The 25264-nt window shown below is 52.3% G+C and overlaps 1 protein-coding gene across 1 annotated transcript in view; it reads right to left on the bottom strand.

Annotated features, from left to right (window-relative positions):
* Positions 1 to 9360: 9360 nt before the first annotated feature.
* The window catches only part of PRDM5 (PR/SET domain 5), a 125458-nt gene continuing 109554 nt past the window's right edge, over positions 9361 to 25264 (bottom strand). Inside the window, exons 15-16 of the mRNA XM_080673238.1 lie at positions 11723 to 11827; positions 9361 to 11029 (exon numbers count right to left, since the gene is read on the bottom strand). Of these exons, the coding sequence (XP_080529364.1) occupies positions 10865 to 11029; positions 11723 to 11827 (270 nt within the window). The 3' untranslated portion in view covers positions 9361 to 10864. The remainder of the gene's footprint in view (positions 11030 to 11722; positions 11828 to 25264) is intronic.

The raw sequence follows: 25264 nt of genomic DNA, 5'->3' as shown, positions 1-25264 counted from the left end.
AGGCCGGAGGGAGGAGGAATTAATTCAGGTCTCTCCGGAGCGTGCGGGATGCAAAGCCCCACTGGCTGGGAAGGATTTCATAAATGTTGGGGGTGCCCCCCCACCCCGCTCCAGTCAGCAGCGCGCAGACCACCTTTGCTTCCACAGGGACTGCCCAACGTGGGGCCAGCAGTGTCACCACATTAGGGAAATGAAGACGAGGCACAGGGAGGACGATGGGAATTTACCTCCGATGGGAAGCCTCTTAGAATGGAACCTTTCTACTTAAAAATCTTTTTAAAAAATGAAAACCGCACATTGCCCAGCAGATGAGGAATGGGGAACTGTCCGTCACAGGGTTTATGAAGCTTTTAGCCACTTAATACTCTTAAACCACCTTCCATCAAACATTTCACAAATAAAATTCCTCTAAGTCACCTAAATCCTTGTTGGAAAATGAAAGGTTTATAAAAAACAAATAAAATCCCAACTGGTGTAGCTCAGTGGTTGAACATCGACCTGTGAACCAGGAGGTCAGGGTTCGATTCCCAGTCAGGGCACATGCCCGGGTTGCTCGATCCCCAGTGTGGGGTGTGCAGGAGGCAGCTGGTCCATGATTCTCTCTCATCATTGATGTTTGATGATGTTCTCTCTCTCTCTCTCTCTCTCTCTCTCTCTCTCTCTCTCTCTCTCTTTCTCTCTCTCTCTCTCTCTTCCTCTCTGAAATCAATAAAAATATATTTTAGAAAAAGAAATCCTTTTAAAAGAAAACAAAGACGTTATGCTGTGTGGCCCTGTCTCCACGTTTACTGTTGTCCATGAGTATATCCAGAACCCGTGGGCCCCAGGGGTGTGGACGACTTCACGCTGTGGAGCCTTCGGGCTTTGCCAGGTGGTGGTGGTGTCTGCAGAATAGTGGTGCCCAAAGGTGTAACAGCCGGACCACCCAACCATAAAACTCGTTTCTCGGGACTTTTGTGCATTTTGTTTGATCGAATCTGGTGGTAGCGAAAGGCAAAGAACAGTGGAATGTAGGCCAGAGAGTCTTCAGGCTGGAGGAGAAGGAAATCAGAATCAGAATAATCGTGGTTACCATGCAGGCTGAGGCCTTGCTGCTCAGAGGCCTGGGATGTGAACTGCCGAGGCAGGTCAATGCCGCTGCCCCACCGCCTGCAGGAGGCGGCTCATGAATTGCACCGACTGCAGGCTGGAGGCAAATGAGGCTGAGGACTAACTCGGGCAATTTGTGAGCCAACTAATTACAATGAAAACCTTGCAAACCCCCGATTACTTTGAAACACGCTGCCTTTCAGTGGGAGAGAGAGGAGCGTCTGCTGCAGACAGAGGCGGGTTCTGCTGCGGGGACCCCTCATTCCTCCTGCAGCTGGTGTGTCTCAGGAAGGAGGGGTATGGGGCCCGCATAGTTAGCTGAAGTTCCCAGAGTAAAGCAGAGCCCTGGAAATGAGTGAGGTCGGAACCCCTCACCCTCCTCCGCAGCCTCTGAGAGCTTCCAGGTAAAGGGGGAGGGACAGGGCCGGGGCTGAGGCCAGAAAGCAGGCCTTGCTAGAAGTAACTCCTGCACCAGCCACTCTTCCACCTACCGGGGCCTGCGTCCACTGTGTACACCCAGTAAGTCGTTCTGCACAGTGTTATACACTCTGAGGCTCCAGGAACATCACCCACTGGAGGCGTGATTGTTTATCTCGTGTTGCTCTTTATTCGGGAGCCTTCCAAGAGTGCTCACTGTTTCTCATGATCAGATTGAAGGTGGCAGAGCAGGTCTCGGCCTTCCAGTCCCAGCACCGCACACCTGGGTCAGGGGCTCTGACCTGTCCACTCACCTGACTCTACGGGTGATCCAGATCCCAGGACCCCTCGGTGGAAAGGCAGCCCTCTCCATCGACTGCCTTGCTCCCTGTCAGAACTCAGTTGCCCTGTGTCCATGCCATCCTGCTGTCTTTGTCTAACCCTGATGTCCACACTGCCTGGCCGGGGCAGCCATGACTGGCAGCAGGTAGTGTGGGTCCTTCATTTATTCCTTTTCTAATGGCTCAGCTGTGCTCGATTACTCACATTTCCACGTGAATTTCAAAATCCTCTTCTTGATTTCTAAACAAACCACAAAACCTACTGAAACTTTTGCCTGAGAACATCTGTTTGGGAAGAGTTATCATTTTAGCAATATTGAGCCTTCCCACCCATGAACAGTGTTTCAGCAATGTTGTAGTTTTCAGATCTTACACATCTTTTATTAGATTTACACCAAAGTATTTTGTGTTTTTTTATGCCATTCTAAATAATTTGTTTTGTTTTCTTTCAATTTCTGATTATTCATTCCTAGCACTTGGAAATGGAGTTGGCTTTTATAACGGTCTGGGTTTTGCACTTCTTAGTGAGCTGCCCTCCACAGACTCCGTCACTTTGCCCAGATGATCATGTTGTCTGCAAGCCACTGGCAGAGCCTGTGGGGGTGCGAGGTGGTGAGAGCTGGCGGCCCCTGCTGAGCTCAGGGAAGCCCGCTTCTGCTCCCAGGAGGTGCTGGCTGCTGTTTGTGCTTATGGTTTCCATCAGTGGAGAAAGCCCCTTCCTATTTGCCAAGGATTTTACCTGAGACTGAAGCAGAATTTTGTCAAATGCTCTGTTGGTTCCTATGAAGATGATCATATCATTTTATTTTTTTACTTTGTAACATGGTCCACCACCCAACAGCTGTACGTTCCGAATGAAGGTCCCCGGGTGTGCGGGGTCTGAGGAGGAGGCAGGCCCAGAGACCGTGGTTTCTGGCCTGGCCTGGAAGAAATGGTAATGAGACTCGAGAGTGATGTGGCACCTGTGGGTGTGACGGTCTAGACTCCTGTCCCCGTCCCGTGTCAGGAGGTCACTGTCTGCACACCTCCACGCCGTCTTCACCACCGTGGCTGCGGACCTCCCACCTGAACCTCGGCGCAGCACCTGGGTCTGCCCCCGGTCAGCACAGGTCCGTGAGGCCACGCCCTCGGGTCTGTGCAGGACTCCCGGCTCGGCTGTCTGTCCACAGTCACACCTCCCTCAGGCGGCTTCCCACCTGCACCGCAGCGGGATGGGCTCAGGATGGCATGGCGTCCCACTGGGGACCTCTCTGTGCCATCCCTCTGCCCACCTCTGTGGCGGCCTCCTAAGGTCAGTCGGCTGCTGTGCCCCCACTCCCCACTGGGGTTAGCTGTGCTGTACCCATTGCACCGGACACGGGCCACCTTGCACAGCGTGAGGCCTTTAGGTTTGGTGGCGTTTGGAAATCTCCGCCAGGCCCTCTTCCATCACCGAGCTATCCTAGAGTCTGTGTCAATAGTTCTGCACTTTGCTCGTTTGCACTCAGGTCTGAACACATGTAGTTAAGTCACACATGTGCTAACATGCACGGCCAGAGGAGACGGGATTGGCTTCGCTCCCATTTCGGCAGCCAGGTCGTTGGCACATCGAGGCTGGTAGAGGGAGGGAGGGGGATGGGCACCCACAGGCACCCATGGCACAACTAAATGCCACCTGCCGCTCCGGTCCTGCAGTCTCCCGGTGACGGGCAGAACCTCCGGGCCAACCACCTGGGACTCTTCCTCCAAAACAGCCCATCACACTTGCAAGTACCTTTTAGATTCATTCACACTAACTAGTTATTGTTTAAAAACTATAAAACGTGCCCAGTGGAGATCACAGAAGTTTGTGGCACGCTATGCTCAAGGCGTGGCTACGTGGCAATCCCTGGATGGGGGCGTGAGGCGGTCCCCGACACTGGACGAACAGCCGCGGTGGCCCAGCTCGCCTGTAGGACGGGGTCTGGGGGCACCGGCTCTGGAACCTGACGTGTGCGTTTCTGTGGAATCTCAATATGAGAAGCCTTGAGTCCTGAGCAGCCCTTTCTCATCGCCAGCTACACGCTACACTAAGTAAAAGCAGGCGGCTTCAGTAAGTGGAGCTTCTTAGGGTGAAACAGCTGCCCCTTTTAAACCTCACAAGGCACATTCTCTCCACCCGCTCTCACAGCTGTGAAACCTACTGCCAGGCAGCACATGGAAAGGACATTAAAAGATGTTTAGCTCGGATCTTGTGAGTCGTTTCAAAAGACATGTTTAAGTTCTTGGTTCTCTGGAATTCGGTAAGTGGAATTCATATTGAGACCATTATAATTTTTCCAGGAATAAGAACCTAAGAATAAGGTTATGTTACTTAAAACTCTCTTAGGATATTTTGGTATAAAGCTTTATAAGTGCATGAATGTGCGTGCACATATACACATGCTCACACTCACATGCACACACACTCACATGCACTCATACACTCACACTCACATGCACACACACTCACATGCACTCATACACTCACTCACATGCACACTCACATGCACATATGTTCACACTCACATGCACTCATACACTCACATGCATGCATACTCACATTCACATGCACACACTCACATTCACATGCATACACTCACACATGCACTCTCATGTGCACATACATGCGCACATACACTCTCACATGCACACACACTCAACTCACTTGCACACACTCACATGCACACACATTCACTCATATACTCACACACACTCATGCACATACACTCACACACTCATGTGCACACACATTCACATATGCTCACATGCACATACACACACTCACATGCACACACACGCACAGCTAGAAGACATAGTTCTGGCATATAGAACAATTGTGGGCTCACTCTGTAAGTTTTAAGTGCATAGTCGTAAACACTGGCCTGAGGGGAACACTTTGGAAAACGCACAGTAATGTGATTGTGCCTGTGGTTCTTCGCGGCATCGGCAAGGCGACAGTATTGTACCTAGTGCTGCCTCACACACCACGCAAAACGTGGTGCTTCAAGCGGGTACAGTTACTATTTCTCATAATTCCATGGTTTCTCTGAGGTGGTTCTGCTGCTAGATGTGGGTGGGCTCAGTCACATGACCATAGTCCAGCTGGGAGGCGAATGGGTGACCCCGGGGGGACAGTTGGGTGTCTGCGTGTCCCTTACTCTTGAGGCTGGGATCTCCTAATGACGGTGCTGGTATTCCCAGAGGCCGGACATAAGATGCAAGCGATTTCACGCCCGCTGCTGACCCACGGCCCAAAGCAGTCACACAGGAAGCCCACATCACACAGGAAGCCCACATCACACAGGAAGCCAGTGTCACAGGAGGAGCCCACATCACACCGGGAGCCCACGTCCGTGTGAGGTGCGACGGTTCAGCTGGACCAGGCTGCCGCACTGGGTGACTTCGTCACTCCCCTGGCTGCTGGGCAGGGCCCTGTGGGTTGACCTACAGCTGTGAACTGCTGCCTGGGGGAAGGAGGTCCCCTCAGTGCTGTGGCCCTCCTCCAACCTGGAGGAGGTCCTGGAGCAGATCCTGAGGTTTCCTGGAGAAGAGGAACTGCCCGGCCTCAGTCTCAGCCCCAATGCCCCCAGCCAGTTCCTGCAGTAAATCTCAGCCACCGTCCGTCTGTCCACTGAGGAGCCCGACGGACACCGTGGGGACCTCACTCTGACGGGGGGAAAGGCGAACAGCCAACAGTGAGGTCTGGGGCAGCCCTGATCCCCAACAGGAAAGGTCAGGGGAGGGTTGCCTACATTTCAATAATCAAATAGACTTAGGACAGTCACAGCAGTGACTGGTTAACGTTCACATAATTTGATTTCTCAGAATTCCTACTTACTGCATATAACCCTATATAATAAAAGGCTAATATGCAAATTGTCCCCTCAACCAGGAGTGTGACCAGGGGGTGGGGCTGGCCAGCCAATTGCCCACTGCCCCTCCCCACGGCCGGCCCGGCGCAATTGGCCCCAATCTGGGTGGGCCGGCCGGACCCCACTGGTGCATGAATTCACGGACCAAGCCTCTAGTACTCTGTAAAGACTCATCAGTGTGCCATGTCACATCAAAGTTTCAGGAGCCAGTACATGTGGCATCACGCCCCATCTGCATGCTGCTAGGTTCCCACTTAGCAGGAACTAGTTTGCCTCGATTTGAGAAAGTTCATTTCGAACCATCCAAGGCACTTTAGCTTCCCAGATGCCAATACGTACTTTAGGGAGGAAAAAGTATAGAGTAGGAAGCCCAGCACCTCCCTGTTTACGGGTCGCTTTATCAGGTAAAGAATAAACACAGGACATGCTGTCCCACAATCAAACCCCAGGAATAGGTGGCGTGTGCGTTCAGATCCCGTGACCATGGTCCCCAAGCCCCTGGAATAGACGGTAAGGAATCTCTTTTGCTGTGTGTAGGTTGTGGGTCAGCAAGAACCACCCCATACAAAGGGGGCTTGGATTGTGTCCAGTGTCAGGCTTTGGTCAGATTTACATGTTGGTGCTGATGAAATGCGTATGTGACGGGGAAAGGACATATTCTTCTCTGAGCACAGACCCCTAGAAGCTGCCAGCTGGCCACGCGGAGGCTGAGGAGCCGCAGGGCAGGACAGTCATGCCCACAGACTGAAAACTCCTAACCCTGCTGATTAGAAACACCTCGAAAACTCACATGTACTCAATAGTTCTCAGAGAAACCGCGGGAGAAAAACAGACCCGCCCGTCAAACACATAAAAGATGTCAGACAGAACGAGCTGGAAGGCCAGAGCATTGGCTGCTGTTCTCCAAGACAAACCTGAGAAATGAAGGGATGGGAGGGTGCTGGTGCCACTGTGAGCTGGGAATCTGTCATTTTTAGACTATTTAGCAGAAGCATGTGGATTTTTAGGGGCTGTTGAGTGTCATTAACTTCTGGTAAGTCTACAGTGTTTCTTGCAAGAAACAGTGATATTTTACACAAACTCCTTCATGCTAATTTAGATGATCAAGTTTCAGTGGTCTTATTCATTTTTCAATCTTCAGCACAGAAAATATCAACATTACTTAAAATCTTAGATCAGTTTTCTCCTGCTATGTATTATGCGGGCCCAAGGAATAAAAGTTTATTCTAATTGCCTCCATGTTTGCAGAATTAGGAAGTTAAATACGCTATCAAATAGTGAGGTAGCTTATTTAGCAACGAATATAAACGTTTGTCTTACAGCATCGTGTGAAGCATTTTTCTAAGGAAGGAAATAAACTTGGATCCATTTTAGTGGAAGAAAGCAATTGCATCCTGTCCTAGTTCATGGGCCTAGGAAATCCAGGATGCTTTGACACGGCCCTCGCTGAAGGCTCCAGCGTTAGCTTTCATTCTGTCACACGGCAAATTAACAAATGGTGATGACATCGTTTTGAACCCAAAGAGGTCCAGGCAGTGAGGAGTGAGGTCCGCTGCAGAGAACGGGTGCCTCAGCTGCTCTGATGGACGCTCAATGAACGAACACAGGGTGTTTGAGTCCACCACGGGGAGGCGCATAATGATGGGGATGATTTTCCTTTTTATAACAGGGGCACCACTCAAGAAATAAGAATACCTCAAACCTAAGCGTAACTTTTCTCACCCTTGAACTGGTGACCCTTGGGATGTCCTTGCTGAGAGGTGCTCGGAGTCAGGTTCCTGTGGTTCTCGGTGAGCTCCTCTCCACGTGCTGTTTGTGAACGAGCAGAACGGGAAGGACAGCCAGATACTGTCTTTCTGCCTGGAGCCCACCTCGGCCTGACTTCAGATCTCCAACTAGAACTGCTCAGAAGCAAAGTATGGAAGCACGAGGCCAGGGAGTAATGGCAATTCTACTTCTCTTCTTCCATCAAAAGCAGCTTAAAAATGTTCCTTTGGCCTTTACTATAGAACCGTGCTGGTTACAGCTCTACTGGGAAACTCGGGGCCAGCGCCACTGTGAGTGTTTTATATGGATTGATGATAGACTCACGGTAAAATAAAAGTGTTACCGAAGGTCGGCTATGCTTATATACATGGGAGTAAACCTCAAGGCTAACGGCTAAGTCTCAGGGCTTTAAAGAAGCACGTTTTCTCCGACCTACTTATGTCCACATGGTTACAACTGCAAGATGAGTTCCACAAGCAACAGATCAGCGAAGGAAAAAGGAAGAAAATGAGTATTTCCAGTGCCTGTGCACCCCCCCTCACTCCTCCTTCCCTCCCACCCTCCCTCCCAGCTCTGGGAGAGGCCGCAGTTCAACAATGTAATACACCAACGAGGCCGCAGGGCCTTCTGGGACCAGCTGTGCTCACACTCTGCAGTGAGCTGGCAGAATCTGGAGCAAAGTAATGAACTTTCATGTGTGAGTTTGGCATAAAAGGATGCTCTGCAGACACACATGTACACCACACGCACATGCATGCACACATGTGTGATATAGATGTTTCTTAAAAGCAGCATGTGAACCATCCTGTGTAACCCCAAAAATGAATCCTCAATGCATACTCTCACGCTGCAACTGCGGGTCATGATTAACCCATAAAGTGTTCTCTTTAGCCAACAACTAAAAAGGGGGGGATCAGGAGGAAGAGGGCAAGGGGAGGAAGAAGAGGGGAGGAGGAAGAAGGGGAGGGGGAAGAGGGAGGGAGGGAGGAGAGGGAGGGGGAGGGGGAGGAGGGAGGAAGGAGAAAGGGAGGGGAAGGAGGAAAGGAGAATAATATAAGCCAGTGACTATGAAACAGAAAGAATTCAATATCTACAAGACCTTGAATGTCCATATTCAAAGCTAATAATTAAAAAAGGACACGGAACCCACCCATAGTACTGAATCCCTCTTGGAATCACTAAGCTCCGACTCCGTGGGACCTGCGTTTGTCCTTTTCCTGAGAAAGTAAGGGAGCAGGAAAGAGGAGGAGGCTTCTTCCCAGCGGCTCCCTTACTGCAGCTTGCCTACTGCTTTCCTCGATGCCCACGTATGCTCTTACTCCCATCAGACCTACAGGACGGCCATGCCTGTGCTTTGCTAAGGGCTGCCAGAGCTGCAGGACACCGTGCTAACAGATCAGAAATGCTTCTCAATAGGTGTGTTTTGGATGAACGGGGACCACACCTGGTTTTCAGGGCTGGCTGGTTTCAGAGCTTGGAACAGGCAGCAGGCAGGTCTGCCGTGTCCTCCAGGACACACACTTCCGCCTGGTAAGGCCTCGCGCCTCTTCCCGGTCACGCGACTCCGCAGCATGGTGACTCTGGTTTCAAGGGTGGCCTCCCCAGCGGCCCCGATTGGAGGTGCTGTGATCACACCACCTCGGTATCTGGCTCCCTTCCTCGCTTCACGTTCATCGCATCGTGGGGCGGGAAGCACGCGCTGGGGAAGGCAGCACCCCAGCCACGGGCAGACGTTCTCCAACGCACACCGCCAGCCGCGCAGCTGTCCCTTTATGTTCGGCGATGGAGCGCAGCCGTGTGAGACCGAAAACACAGGATCTAAAAATATGCCCTTCAAACAAACGACAGGGGAGAAACGAGACCAAGTCCATTCTTGTGAAATAGTCTATAATTTCAGATACAAAATGCTGCAGAGCCACACTTCGACATCTAAATGATAATCTGGGAATTTACATTTTTGAAGTTATCTCCGGTGAGTTCCAAATTTCGTATTTTACAGAGCTGAAATATCTATATTGAGTCTCTTTTTTTTTCAAAACTGAAACTGAGCATGAATATAATTCTAAAATGAGATTACTGACTATAAAGCATTATGTGTTCAGGTAACCTTTCTCCCTAAATTGTTGGAACCAAATAACTTCTCAGAATGACACTTCCTCTCTATGGCGTGGCTCCAAATAGACTGGTTCAGAATTTAGGCTTCATTTTCAGTTTTTCTGGTTTTGGATTCCTCTATATGCAACTTGACATCACTACCACATTTTCTCATATCTTCTCCCAAAACAAGCGGTGCATTCTATGTTGCTCTCAAATATTTCATTGAAATGGAACCATAAGGAAGAAACATACTCTGGCTTCGATTTCCCTTAAGTATTAAAGGCCATGTCAATCCTAACAATCACCAGGTTTGTTTTTTATTCTGGATTCCTAATATCACAGGAAGATCGAAGGGAACTCAAAAGTGTTTGAGAATCGCTATGGCCAAGCTTCTGAGAAATGTCCTTTTCCAGCAGAATGTCTCTGCTCTGAGGACTCAGATCTGGAGGAGCCCCTGGCTGTGGAGTGGGAGGGCAGGGCTGGGTCCCCATCAAACACCGCCCCTCACTGCCCACCGCCGCTGTGGGCCCCACCCTCCTGCTTCCCTGCTCGGTATGTCCGCTCATGTGTTGTTCATTTCAGGAGGCCCCCGCCCGGTGAACATGTCACTGCTATGGTCGCTTCTGTGCAGATCTTATCACAGTATTGCCGACCATGAGTGCCTGCATCTGAGTGACAAGAGAGTCACGTTTTCTAAGAATTGCTGAAAGTGAACAGCATTGCAGTGGGTGTGTTAGCTCCTAGCTACCTCATTATTTTAAACTGACCTGCGGTAGGGAGGTGTCACATAGGAGCGACATTGGCTCCATTTCACAGACCCTGGTGACAGCGAGTTCCGTGGGCCATGGGTCATCATGTGGAGACGTGGGAACTTGCCCTCATCCTTGTCCACAGTGAGGAGACTTGAGTATCTGAATTTCCTTATGGCTACATTAGCAATAACCAGGGGCAATAACTAGCATGTGCACGGCGCACGCACACACACACGCAAAAACAGCATAATAGAAAGGCCTAACAGTGTGCATGTTAATAACCTTCATCAGAGAGATGGCCAAGACTCTCCTTCCACTTTTATAGGAACAGAGCACAAGCCGTATTGTGTAAGGCTACAAAGTTGTCCTTTTTTCCATTTGCACCATTCTTGGTAGAATGGGATGTGTGTCTACAGACAGTAAAAGTCGGCAAAAAGGGCCGTGAGGCCAGTGCGTGCCGCTGGCTGCCTCTGCCACGCTAACGGGGAGAGAGCTGGGCTCCACCAGGCCCCCCTCCGCAGGCCCGGCATCAGCTGTCGGCCTCGCCGTGGATGTTGTCCATGTGCACCTTGAGGTAGTCGTTCCGCGTGAACTTCTTGTGGCAGAAATGGCACTCTGCCAGCGGGCGGTTGGGGTTGTGCGTCATCTTGTGTCGGATCAGCATTTTCTTCAGGCTGAAAGCCAGGTCGCACACCTAGGAGAGACCCAAAGGTACCAGTGACCCTGTTCTGAAACACCTGCAGGCATGCAGGCCACCTGTACAGGGACACGTGCACCGCAGGCCACACCGCTCCTGGAGTGAATGGCAGTTAACGTCCCGCAAAGGGGGAAAAAAATAATTCCAGTTCCCAAGAGTTTCTGCACTTCATGTGTGTGCTCTGCACGCTGACCTCCCTCCCTTCCCACAGCTGCTGTATCCAAACATCTCTAAGAAACAACCGAAAACAATTCCTTTCTCACCAGAATGGACATATCAACAATTTCCTATTAAACCTCTTAAACGAAATGCCTTGGGGTCTAAAAGCATAAATGGCACACTCATGCATACATATGCACACTCAAGCATAAACATGTTCTCAGATACACATGCCCACTCATGCACACACAAGTTCTCAGACACACATGCCCACTCATGCATACACATGTACTCAGACATATACACACTCACACACATGCACTCAGACACACATGCATGCTCATGCACACACAGGTGCATTGACACACATGCCCACTCATGCATATACATGCACTCAGACACACAGGCACAGACACATGCGCTTAAGCACACTCGTGCACACACACAGATGTATACACTCATACAGACATGCACACACACTCAGGCATGCACACATGAAGGACCGGGACAGGAAGGAGAAGGCGGACTCACGTCGCACTGGAAGGGCTTCTCCCCGGTGTGTGTCCTCCGGTGCTCGTCCAGGCCGCGCTTCTGGCTGAAGGCCTTGCTGCAGTCCGAGCACTTGTAGGGCTTCTCCTGCAGGAGAAGAGCCATGAGTCCCAGGGCCAGCGCCCCCAGGGGTGGGGGGGGAGGTGCTGCAGCAAGTTCCCGGGGCCCCAAGAGTGGCTGTCACTTCTGGGGAAACGGCACCCTCACATCTGCTGGGCAGCGCTGTAAGCCTGGCTCAGGCGTCCCAGCCCCACATTGACGCCTGCGCGTCACAGGAAGCCGCACCTGGCACAGCTGCATCCTGAGTTCCCCCTGCATCTCCCCGCTCAGCCAGCGGCCTTGGCTTCTGTGGCCTCGGGGCCATCCTCTGGGCAGGACCGGGGAAGTGGGTGCCCCTGTGACCTTTCTAGGATCTGCCAGAGAGCCACAGCGACTGAGCACGCCCGCCCCTGGGGCGACAATGACACTGACTGACCGACGGGAGCCTCCCGCTGGTCCCTCTCGGATGAGCGTTCCATGTCACCCTAAGGTGCCCTGCGCAACAAGGCCTCCGAGCATCCGAGTGACCTGTGTCGTCTGCAACGTCCTTGGTGCTTAAGGTTAACATGGCTTAACCCAGCTCGAAGCTCCTGAAGCACAGGAACGGTGCTGCGGGCCGGGCACCGTGCAGTCAGAGAGGAGCACCCGGGGGACCAGCACTCCGCTGTGCTCAGTCTGCCACGCGCTCTGCAGGGAACACCCGGCAGCTGCTAGGAGCCTGGATCGTAAGTGTTCTCCCTACACACAAATCAGTAACTTCCTGGACACAGGATGCGACCTACTTCCTGCAGGTGTGGGGCAGACGAACCCAGGGCTCGGGAAAGGGCCTCACGCCGGCTCAAAGGGGCCCCGTCCCGAGAACAAAGCAGGTGCCCGCAGAGAACAGTGCTAGCGTCCACACCACACCTCCCCTAACACACCTCCCCTAACACACCTCCCCTAACACTCCTCCCCTAACACACCTCCCCTAACACACCTCCCCTAACACACCTCCCCTAACACACATCCCCTAACACTCCTCCCCTAACACTCCTCCCCTAACACACCTCCCCTAACACTCTTCCCCTAACACACCTCCCCTAACACACCTCCCCTAACACTCCTCCCCTAACACACCTCCCCTAACACACCTCCCCTAACACTCCTCCCCTAACACTCCTCCCCTAACACTCTTCCCCTAACACACCTCCCCTAACACACCTCCCCTAACACTCTTCCCCTAACACACCTCCCCTAACACACCTCCCCTAACACACCTCCCCTAACACACCTCCCCTAACTCACCTCCCCTAACACACCTCCCCTAACACACCTCCCCTAACACACCTCCCCTAACACTCCTCCCCTAACACTCCTCCCCTAACACTCTTCCCCTAACACTCCTCCCCTAACACTCCTCCCCTAACACACCTCCCCTAACACTCTTCCCCTAACACACCTCCCCTAACACACCTCCCCTAACACTCCTCCCCAAACACTCTTCCCCTAACACACCTCCCCTAACATACCTCCCCTAACACTCCTCCCCTAACACTCCTCCCCAAACACTCTTCCCCTAACACACCTCCCCTAACACTCCTCCCCTAACACTCTTCCCCTAAAACACCTCTCCTAACACACCTCCCCTAACACACCTCCCCTTACACTCCTCCCCTAACACTCCTCCCCTAACACACCTCCCCTAACACTCCTCCCCTAACACACCTCCCCTAACACACCTCCCCTTACACTCCTCCCCTAACACACCTCCCCTAACACTCCTCCCCTAACATACCTCCCCTAACACACCTCCCCTTACACTCCTCCCCTAACACACCTCCCCTAACACACCTCCCCTAACACACCTCCCCTAACATACCTCCCCTAACATACCTCCCCTTACACTCCTCCCCTAACACACCTCCCCTAACACTCCTCCCCTAACACACCTCCCCTTACACTCCTCCCCTAACACACCTCCCCTTACACTCCTCCCCTAACACACCTCCCCTAACATTCCTCCCCTAACATACCTCCCCTAACACACCTCCCCTAACACTCCTCCCCTAACACACCTCCCCTTACACTCCTCCCCTAACACACCTCCCCTAACATTCCTCCCCTAACATTCCTCCCCTAACACACCTCCCCTAACACACCTCCCCTAACACTCCTCCCCTAACACACCTCCCCTTACACTCCTCCCCTAACACACCTCCCCTAACACACCTCCCCTTACACTCCTCCCCTAACACTCCTCCCCTAACACACCTCCCCTAACAAACCTCCCCTAACACACCTCCCTTAACACTCCTCCCCTTACAAACCTCCCCTAACACACCTCCCCTAACACACCACACCTCCCCTAACACACCTCCCCTCCCCTAACACAACTCCCCTCCCCTAACACAACTCCCCTCCCCTAACACACCACACCTCGCCTAACACACCTCCCCTAACACACCTTCCCTAACACACCTCCCCTCCCCTAAGACAACTCCCCTCCCCTAACACACCACACCTCCCCTAACACACCACACCTCCCCTAACACACCACACCTCCCCTAACACACCTCCCCTAACACACCACATCTCCCTTAACACACCTCCCCTAACACAGCTCTCCTAACACACCTCCCCTAACACACTTCACCTCCCCTAACACACCACACCTCCCCTAACACACCTCCCTTCCCCGAACACACCTCCCCTAACATACCTCCCCTAAAACACCTCCCCTAACACGCCTCACCTAACACACCTCACCTCCCCTAACACACCTCCCCTAACACGCCTCACCTAACACACCTCACCTCCCCTAACACACCGCACCTCTATGCCATCTCCACCCTGAAGCTGAGACTGACCTGGCCCCAGGGTCCTCTTCCCTCAGCTTTCCCACCATTACAAAGCCTGCAATCCGGCACCAAGTCTGATGGATGCGTATGACGGACACTGTTTACAACTGTTTCTGAGTGGTACACGCAGGACAAATGACACGTGTGACCGGCTCATTAGCTGGACTGAACCAGACACAGAGGGACTAGGCTCTTGATTAATTCTGTTTCTGAATTGCACAGTAACTGACAAACAGCGTGTCCTTTGTCATCACACCTGGGGAACCGTGACCACTGGGAGGCAATCTATTTGTCAGATACGCCGTGTAATGGAGTGAAGCCAGAATCAATCACATCTAATCAGCCGGCGTGGCCTGGACAGAGGCGGCCGGTCTCCTCGGAAGGCGGGCTTTAGGGTCTGTGCCTGCGCCCGGTGATGGAGCTGATAAGAAGTCCTATCTTTGTGCTGCTAACACCCATGCATGTGGAAGAACTGCACTGCGCCAACATACACGGAATTCATGAATCGCAGCATCAGTTGAGAAGGTTCTGTAGACCCAGGCACGCTTTGTTCAGTCTTGGAGGGAGCACCACGCTGAAGGTCTTTGAAATGGCTCATCGGAGGGAGACTGCCTCTTCATCCAGCTGAGGACGGCCCGCCAGGAGGGGAAGGGGTGCGCCCTCCAGGGCACAGACACTGAGGGGAGGAGCCTGTCCCTATGCCAGCACGATCCTGACATCCCCTGGGGTCGCTTTCATGTCAGGCCACAATCAAAGAAACAGAAAACCTAACAAACAAGTTTTCCCCTTGTAGTCAGAGGTCAAGTCAGTGGGGTCAGGAAGTGCAGACTGATGCTGAAGGAATCCTGAGGGTGAGGGCGGAGCCCAGCGGAGTGAGAAAGGGAAAGCAGGAAGCGGTGAAAGAAAACGGTACAGTGAGCGCAGGGAGGACGCAGAGCCTGCGGCTTGCTGACGATATCAGCACCGTTTCCTTAAAAGAAGGCTCAGCCTAGCCATGCGCTTCACTTGGTTGGAGGGTCATCCCATACACCAGGTTTGATACCCACTCAGGGCACATACCTGCGTTGGGGGTCTGATCCTGGTTGGGTGCATAAGGGAGGCAGTCAGTTGATGTGTCTCTCTCCCATCGATGTTTCTCTCTCTCCCGTCCCCCTCCCTTCCACTCCTTCTAAAAGCAGTGGGAAAATGCCCTTGGGTGAGGATTTAAAAAACAAACGAAGGTTCAATTTGTGAGGAAACCTAGGCCCCCCTGCTGTTAGATCTTCCGTGGTTCCACTTGACCACAGGCCTTCCCATGTCTGCCTCACTCAGAGCCGTGCCAGGGCCGGGGTTCCACTGTGAATTATCTAACCTCATCCATGTGAGCCACGTGGCATCAAATACCATGTGAGAGAAGACACTCCCTGAGGAGAAACCAGGTGTAGAAACAAATCTCTCTCTCACACACACACACACACACACACACACACACACACGTGTGTTAGGATATAACAGTTAACTGCTATTCCAAATTAATTTCATTGGATTACTTTTTCTAGCTGAAAATATTATACAGCTTGAACTATATACCCCCTTAGAGTTCACAAAAATGATGGCTTTCCAAATTTAAAAGAAAACCTTCAAAAAACCTCATGAAGCATAGATTTGGTATGAATGTCCTCAATATAAATGTCTGAATAAACAGAATTTCATAAATTCCTGGCTCCGTATTTTCCGCGCAGCACAGCAGCGGCCGAGTCTCCCGCGGCAGCTTGTGATGCAGGGCTGCGTTACGTTTTTCAAGGATTGGGGCAAAGTCGCTTATTTCATCCTCCAGGTTTCCATCTGCAGAATGTCTACCTTCCCACGGGGAGCACAGAGCCTCGGATACAAGGAGAGCTCGTGCATACAGCCCTGGACTCGCCAGCCCTCGCCCGGCAAGCTGTGGGGAACCGCCTTAGACGAGGCACAGCAGCGAGCATCCACTGTGGCCAGGCGGGTTCTCAGCTCCAGCCCCCCACTCGCCCCCTGATTCAGGGCCAGCACATGCTTTGTTTGGGGAGCTGCTCTGTGCACCCAGAGAAGTCACCCCACTTCCCCCTGAGTTGTGATGACTCAAAATTTCCCCAGATATTGCCAACTGTCCCGAGGGCCAGGTCTCAGAGCCGTACAGAGCAGCGGTCGCCAACCGGTGGTCCATGGTGGTCCGTGAGGTCCGAGAGGTTGGCGATCGCTGGTACAGAGAGCTTCGTAGGCCACCTGTCGTGAAAGACCGTGTGTTGCCCAACATGTTGCTGACTTTGTAAAACAGAATACAAGTGAAAGACCAAAAAAATGGCCATGCCCTCCCATGTGCAGCCGTGACAAAATGCTACGAAGCCCTAAACACCTCCTCTTGGGCAGGGACTGGCTCAGACCAGAAACAAAGCTTGTGGCTGGGATGTCCCACCAGCCACACGTTGGAGAGCGCTCATCTCGAATAAAAGTGACTCCAGTGTCCAGGATCCAAACGTGACCAGGTGGACAAATTCTGTCACACACCTTCTAGAAAGCATGGCTACCAGCAGAGTCACATCTGAACCTCGAGTTAAATGTCCCTTCAAGATGCTACGTGAAAATGCCAAGCTTTGCAGTGGGGCAGCGGGAGGGTCCAAGTGGGAAAAGGATGAATTCGTGTTGACCCTGGTGAGGCCGCCTGGGGGATCGTTACCCGTCTCTCTGCTTTGTGGGTCTGACATTTTCCTTCCAAAAAGCTAGAAGGAAGTTAACCAATGCGTTCATGTTATTCTAGAACAGCCGTGGGCAAACTACGGCCCGCGGGCCGGATCCGGCCCGTTCGGCTGTTCTATCCGGCCCGCGGAGCCGAAAGAGCGGAGGGTTCTCTTGCTCTCCCCTCCGCTCCTTCACCAGCAGCAGTGTTAACATGGCAACATCGGGAAACACGGCCGCAGCTCCTTCTTCTGAGTGGGCGGATTTATATCTGCCCATTCAGTAGAAGGAACAACCTCTCAATCTTCCAGAGGCTCCTTGTAATGCCCGTGGACGCGTCCTGCGACATCACCCTGGGAATGCATAGACACGTTATCGTGGTGATGTAGGGAGACACGCCCCTGGAGAGCACAGTATCAGAGCATTAGCTAAAAAGGAGACCAACAACACTGTTCCCACTGAAGTTGATGTTTTAAAGACCAAAAACCTTTCAACCCAATCTACATTGCCATCTACATCTACGTCCCGGGCATAATTTGGAAGTTGCACTAAAGAAAAAGTTTAATTTACTGTTTACACATTTTGTTCTTTTCTATTTGTTTTAGTTTTAAATTATTTTATTATATTTAAGTTTAATTTGAAAGGCTTTTGTACCTTTCCTTTGTTAGGCAATTTTATTTTGCCTTTGCCATCTTCAATATAAGGTATGTTATTGTGCTATGATTCCTCCATTTTTTGAAGTTTCAAATTATAATAATCAGTGTTTACATTCTTCTTGTTAAAATGTTTGAAATGAATAAAACTATTGAAATAAAAAAAAAAAGACCGTACCCTTTTATGTAATGATGTTTACTTTGAATTTATATTAGTTCACACAAACACTCCATCCATGCTTTTGTTCCGGCCCTCCAGTCCAGTTTAAGAACCCATTGTGGCCCTCGAGTCAAAAAGTTTGCCCACCCCTGTTCTAGAACCTCAAACGCCACCTTTGCTCCAGGGATCGCATTATTTTTCTGGAACCGTTTCAATGTCAGGGAGAGGGAGCGTGTAAACATTCCCCATGAGAAACCAGTTCCATCTCAGAAATGCGGCTCTGAAAAGGCGTGGGGCTGCGAGGACCATCCCGCTGTGGGGACCGGCCCACTGTGACCCCCCTGCTGTGGGCCCCAGAACTACGCCCCGCTCTGCCCCAGCCAGCCCTGGGGGTCACTCAGATGTGTCCCCAGCAGGCGGGTCACCTGTTCAATCAGGCCAGCATGTGCCCCTCACTCAGGACCTCATGTGACAGGTCCTTGGAGACCAGGAGAGCCCGGACAGTCCAGAGCCCAGCCCTGACTCCTGGGTGCACGGAGACTGGAGGCCATGCTGATAGTTCCAGATTCTTACATGTTCCCAGGATCTGCTAGTCCTCTGAGTGAGACCTGCCTGTGACCAAATGGTGACTCTAGCCCCAGGGCCTTCAGGCCCACCCGCCCTTCAGTCACCGTCACCGGGATCTTCGTAAAAATACTGACGCTGGGCCCACCAGGAGCCTCATGGAAGCGGCTAAGCATGGGCGGGTGCGGGTGCTGGCCCCACGGTGCATCCCGGGCCCGAGGCAGGGAGCTGGCCTGTTCCCGCTACCCCCTCTGGGCACTGCAGTAAGGACCTCAGTGCCTGGCAGCGCCACCTCTCCCCTGACCTGTGTGCCCCGGAGCCGCCCAGGCTCAGGGCCCTGCCTCCCGCTGCGGGCCAAGGGCAGGAACTCTGAGGGCTCTTTTCCGTTGGCTTGTCTAGCAGGGCTGACCACTTGGTGCGGCTATTGTCACTCTGCAGGTGGAGAAATATGAATTTAAAAACATGACCAAGGTTATGGGACCGGGTAGGGAGGGCAGACTCTAAACAAGACGCACTTACTCCAGGGCCAGTGTCCACAGTGACCTGGTGGCTCCCACCCACCCCGCCCTCCTCTCTGGGGTCCCTGCTGGCAGGCCCCTGACCTGTGGGCGCTCATGTCCTCCACCTGGTCAATGGCTGTGGGAGAGGGACCTCCTGCAGCCAAGGCAGGGAGTCCTGGTCAGGGCCAACCTGGCCCCAAACCTGCCCACACAGGGCCCCTGGGGGCTTCCATAAGTGCTGAGGCTGTGACTGCCCCCCCCCCCCAAACCCCCTCCAGGAGTCTGAGTCCATGGCTCTGGGTGTGGCCTGGGCTTTGGATTTTTGCAGGATCCCCAGGGGATGTGAACATGCAGACGGATGGGGAACCATTCGCTTCGCAGCCACAGGCTCAGAGGGAGCAGGGGGCATGGCCGAGGTCTCTGAGCGGAGAAAAGTCACAGTGCATACTGGGAAGGCCTCCTGTGTTTGCTCAGACTTGCATGGAGGTGAGGCCTGGGCCGCTGGAGGCACACAGTGAGCCCTGAGGCTGGGACATGAGGAGAGGTGGCAGGACCTGGACACAAAAGATCTGTGGATCCATGGCACTGACGAGCCACAGGACTGACCAACCACGGCACTGACCAGCCACGGCACTGACCAGCCACAGCACTGACCAGCCACGGCACTGATGAGCCACAGAGATGACAAGCCACAGGACTGACCAGCCACGGTGCTGACCAGCCACAGGACTGACCAGCCACAGAGATGACAAGCCACAGGACTGACCAGCCACGGCGCTGACCTACCACAGTGCCGACCAGCCACAGAGATGATGAGCCACAGGACTGACCAGCCACAGTGCTGACCAGCCACAAGACTGACCAGCCACAGCACTGACCAGCCACGGTGCCGACCAGCCACGAAGATGATGAGCCACAGGACTGACCAGCCATGGTGCTGACCAGCCACAGGACTGACCAGCCACAGCACTGACCAACCACAGTGCTAACCAGCCACGGAGGTGACGAGCCACAGCACTGACCAGCCACGGCGCTGACCAGTCACAGGACTGACCAGCCACGGCACTGACCAGCCATGGTGCTGACCAGCCATGGTGCTGACCAGCCACGGTGTTGACCAGCCAAGGGACTGACCAGCCACCAGCCAGCTGGCCTTTGAAATGCTTGTTATGTGACTTACAGGTCGTTGGTCAAGCCCATCATTGAGGCTTTGGTTACTCAGCCCCGAAAACATCCCGTTGTCCGTATGTTGCAGGCACCAGGCGAGCCGGTGCCCCGCCCAGGACAGCTCACACTGCGGCAGGAATGCTAAGGGGACAGAACCTCTGGGCAGCGGCTGGCCACGCATAGAATGACCCACAGCGCAGCCTCAGGACGCTCCAGACACGCCAGGGCTGTCCTACACAGCAGCCTCCTTGCATCAGGCAGGGAAAAGAATGGAAATACTTTTGCTAATAGGAATTCAGAGAACAATGGAGACTCGTGCCTTTGAAAGACTGTCCTTTGTAGTCCTGGAGAAAAGGAATGTGGTGAAGTGGAAGGCTGTCATTATGCAAATTATCTAAAGGGAAACTGGTGATATTTCTTTCCCTGCATAATAACCAATTGTTTAGATTTTTTTCTAAAAAATCTTACAAAAGAAGGCTAATCGGATAAACAGGGAAATTTTATAAAGCAAAAATTAGGCTCAGCATCTTAAAAGATTACAAAACAAATTGAAATATAAATGATAATGAAAATATAAGAAAATATATGGGAAAAATAGAAGAAAAATAAACAATAGAAAATATAGAGGATATAAGGACAAGACACACACACACACACATTCATATGTACCCAAGGCAACCACATCAAGTTTGGAGCAACAGCCAGAATGGCACTGTTACGAAAATGAAGGGTCAGCGTGTGAGGTCACAGGTGGCTAATGCACCCTCTTACCTTATCATATGCCATTCCCAGCATTTGTTTTTGTTTGTGCCCTAAAAACCTGCTAATGACGATCAAAGTAAGTCCCACAAGTTTAAGACAGTTTAAGTTGTTTGGGTTTTGTGTTTTTTTTTCCCCTTTGGCATTTATCAGGGAGCTTCATTTACCCATGGAATGTTCCTGAAAAAATTATAGTCTCAGACACAGACAGGATCCACGAGCAAAGACAAACCGAGGAGGAAAGCGCTCACTACTTCCTCTAAAAGGCCCTTTGCTGTACGTGACCCAGTGCTCTCAGCTTGCCAAGCAACGAATTTATTTATTTATTTATTTTTTTAAATATATTTTATTGATTTTTTACAGAGAGGAAGGGAGAGGGATAGAAAGTCAGAAACATCGATGAGAGAGAAACATCGATCAGCTGCCTCCTGCACACTCCCTACTGGGGATGTGTCTGCAACCAAGGTACATGCCCTTGACCAGAATCGAACCTGGGACCCTTCAGTCCGCAGGCCGACGCTCTATCCACTGAGCCAAACCGGTTAGGGCCAACCAACGAATTTAGATGTCCCCGCTCCATTGGCAAGTGCGCGGCAGCAGTGGGGAGAATTCCCACCGCCAGAGGATGCGACGGGAGGGACATCCACAGCAAATGTCACCTGCGCCCTGAGCGAGGCATGGTGTCAGGGACTGTGGGAAACGCACGCTGAAGACATGGCCCTGGTCCTCCAGGAGGGTCCCCAAGTGTGCAAAGCAGAGACAAGGCGGAGGGGTATCGGAGTTCCGTGCACCTCTCCACCGACCGGAGCTTCCGTGGCTACTCAGCAACCAACGTAGGGGGCACGCCGCGGGTACGGAGAATGATGTGAAGTGAGGACACGGTCTGCTCACAGACGCCAGCGTCGAAGAGGCAGCCCATGCCATCCACAGCGCACTGCTTTAATCCAACCTGCCGACTTCCCAGAGTAACAGGCGTGCTCTGTGACATATGTGCTGGTGGCAAGTGCAGCCCCCTCTGAGTAAAACCATCAGGCTAGGCCGAGGCCCACGGGACAGAGGAATCATGTCAGCACTGAGCCTCAGAAGGGGACATCTGACTCCAGAAATAACATACTTATCCCATTGCACAGTTCTGAAAATAACAAGAACACAGCAGAAAGGTGCCTCACATGTGCAACTAATTCACCCGCAGCCACGAGAGCGCTCATTCCAGCCAAGTTCATGTCAGCAGGTGAAACAAAGCCATCACGGGGGGAGGGGCAGGGCCGGAGGCAGTCAGATCATCTACAAATTACGTCTCCAAGTCCACGGGCTGCGCAGCTGGCAGGGAGCTGGTAGCTCAAACCACTCCTTTCAAACCTCAAAACTGTGGGGGAACCACCCCGTTTGCCCAGGTGAGGGCCCAGGGCAGTCCCAGCAGAGATCTCACTACATGTGAACGTGCTCAGGGCATCAAGTGTTTTGACAAAATATCAGTCACCCTAGAAGGTCAGAGATAGAAGAAGAAGGCGACACGGCAGGATTACTGCAGTAAGTGGCCAATTTTTGTTTTCCAAACGATGATTGTCCACATTTTTTAACCCCAGAGGGAACCACAGAACACAAGTTTTCTTCCTACACGTTCCCTCCCCGCCCCCTGCCCCACCTTCCTTTTCATTCCCCCTCCCCACCGTCTCCTCTGGCACAGTTTTGTCCCACAAGAAAATCAGAGCTCAATCTTCCCTCACAAACAGGTACGTTGTTTGGTTGTTTGTGAAAACTGTAATCTCTGCTGGTGCCACCTCCTGCAAAATCCCATTCCTACCCCCAACATAAGAGGATCTACTGTGATCAACAGGGATGGGTACCAACTCCGAGTTCACAGTTTAAAAAGAAAATGACGGGGACTCTGTACCAGGAGCCTCTGAGTGTCTGGAGCCCCGTGTGCCCACCTGCACCCGCTGACCCGGTCAGCCCTGTGTCAGCCCTGAAGGGTCCCCATCCCGGGAAACCCATCCGTATGGGGAGAGGAAGGTGGGCAGGTCGGTTTCTATAGGAACAGCAGCACCTGAACTTTGGAGTAACAGCTGTGACTCCCCTCAGATATCACCTGGGGGACCAGGTGCGCCCTCTGCACTCGTGAGCTGTCACCTGTGTCACAGGCCTGCCAGCTCCCCGGTCCTGCCTCCTGCTCTCAGGTCCTAGTGTCACTAGTAGGTCCAGTCCCGGGGCGGGGTGAGTTCAGCCACCAGGAACAGTACGGACAACCCGCAGAGAACACTGGCTTCCCAGGGGCAGCTGAGGTTTCGAGGATGGAGGACCGAGATGGGGACCCCGCAGGAGTGGGGAAGAGCAGGGTTTTAGGGGAGGGCCAAGCTTCTGTTCCTTGTGTTTGTTTAAAGGAAGAACATTCTGACCTAGGAACTCCCATATCACTCAGCAACTATCCAACTCTTTCCGAAAAGCGGAGGCAAAAGAAGACTTTGAATGCATGCAATTTCCTTGTTTGGAGTCAATTCCAAGACAGAGGCCCGCATGGAATGCGAGATCGCGGTGTGAGCCGTTCCCTTGCATCCTGAGATGCTCCTGGTGGACTATTTAATGCTCTGCATTTGTTCCTGGGCTGAGACCTATACTAACATGTCAAGAGGCACTGCCTGCAGGCACAATCTCTTAGAAATGTGTTTCTCATCTGATCCAGGGACAGTGCCAGTAGCCAGATAGCCAGCCTCCAAGTTCAGCCAACATCAGCAACACGCGTGGTGGGAGTCAGCTGACGTGATTCTCACCTGCACACCGGACCTCGGCTCAGTGCCCAGGAGTGCAAGTGTCCCTTCCTGTCACTTGATGTGCAGGACCAGTCAGGACGAGAGACTACAGGCATCTCAGGTCACACCCGTGGGAGGGGCAGGTTCTGGGTCCAAGCCCAGGATCCCTGGGAAGGACAGACAGGTGCCTAGGTGGCCACAGCCCTAGCTACCACCGGCACCAGGACAGATGTTGAAGAACTCAGTCATGTCCTGCCAACCGAGATAGAAACAAGATTTAATATTCAAAAAATGCAAAATCCAGCCATCCAGTCATAAGTTACTGGGCGATAAACTGTCCCGAATGTTACCGAATATTCTGTCGCTGGAACGTCACTTTTTGGCAACAACGTGGTACACTGCTTACATGGTTAAAAACACATGTTCATTTCAGTGCCTTGACTTCTGCTGCCTTAATAGATCCAAAGCAGGCAGCATGTCACACTCCAGCAAAATGCGCATTTAACTCATACTAGCCCAGTGAGCCAGGTACGTCCGTCCACTAAATAGATCGGCAAGCCACACGCAAAAGAGAGAATATACGTGATACGGGCTGTACACACACGTATTATGTGAGACTGACAAAGGTGTGAGTTCAGTGGAATTTATTCAGATTAATTAAGTGAATGCATATTGAGACAGGCCCAGGGAAGTCTCTGAATTGCCCTCTGAGGGGCCGAGTTGGCGGTGGGGGCGGGGGGCTCCTAGCCTGTGTCTGGCATGGGTACTCGGGATGTTTGAGGCCTGGGCCACAGGCTTGAGGTCCAGTAGCCACACTCTGGGAGCCTCGAGGTCGTCCCGACGCTTACCAGGTTCTCAAATGTCCGCTTTGCTGCAGCCAGATGTGCTCTGCCCTCTGCGTGCACCACGGCAGGGCTCGGGCCACACTCTCCATCGTGTCCATCGTGATAAGGACTGGTCCTGGACCAGTGTTTTATGTCACTCACAGCTTGCCCTCACTCGACCTCTGACCCCGAGGGGCCAGGCTCGGCTCTGATTACCAGTCCCAAGGCCCTTGCCGACTCCGCCTGCTTCACATCTCAAGAACCCCAGCCTTTAGAGAGCCGTCTGGCTGGTGGACCAGGTACAACCGCATCAGGGCCACAAGCCATCGGCACAGCACAGTCACCATAAACTTCACAAAGGAAACGAAACAATCGCCTGACTGGGGTCGTCCAGGTGTGAGTCGCTGATGCTTAGGGACAGAGACTACTGAGCAGTGGCTCTTCATCCTGGTTCCATTGCTTCTATTTATAACCTCGAGCATATGATACAGGAAACACATTTAAAAATGCATGTAAGTATATGTAAATGTCATATATTTACACATTTTAATTTCTGTATTTTATATTTATATAAGTATAAAAATTA

This window comes from Plecotus auritus (genome assembly GCF_963455305.1).
Source record: "Plecotus auritus genome assembly, chromosome: 6".
NCBI lineage: Eukaryota > Metazoa > Chordata > Mammalia > Chiroptera > Vespertilionidae > Plecotus > Plecotus auritus.
Note: the sequence above shows the minus strand (reverse complement) of the source record. Positions and strands in the feature narration are given on the sequence as shown.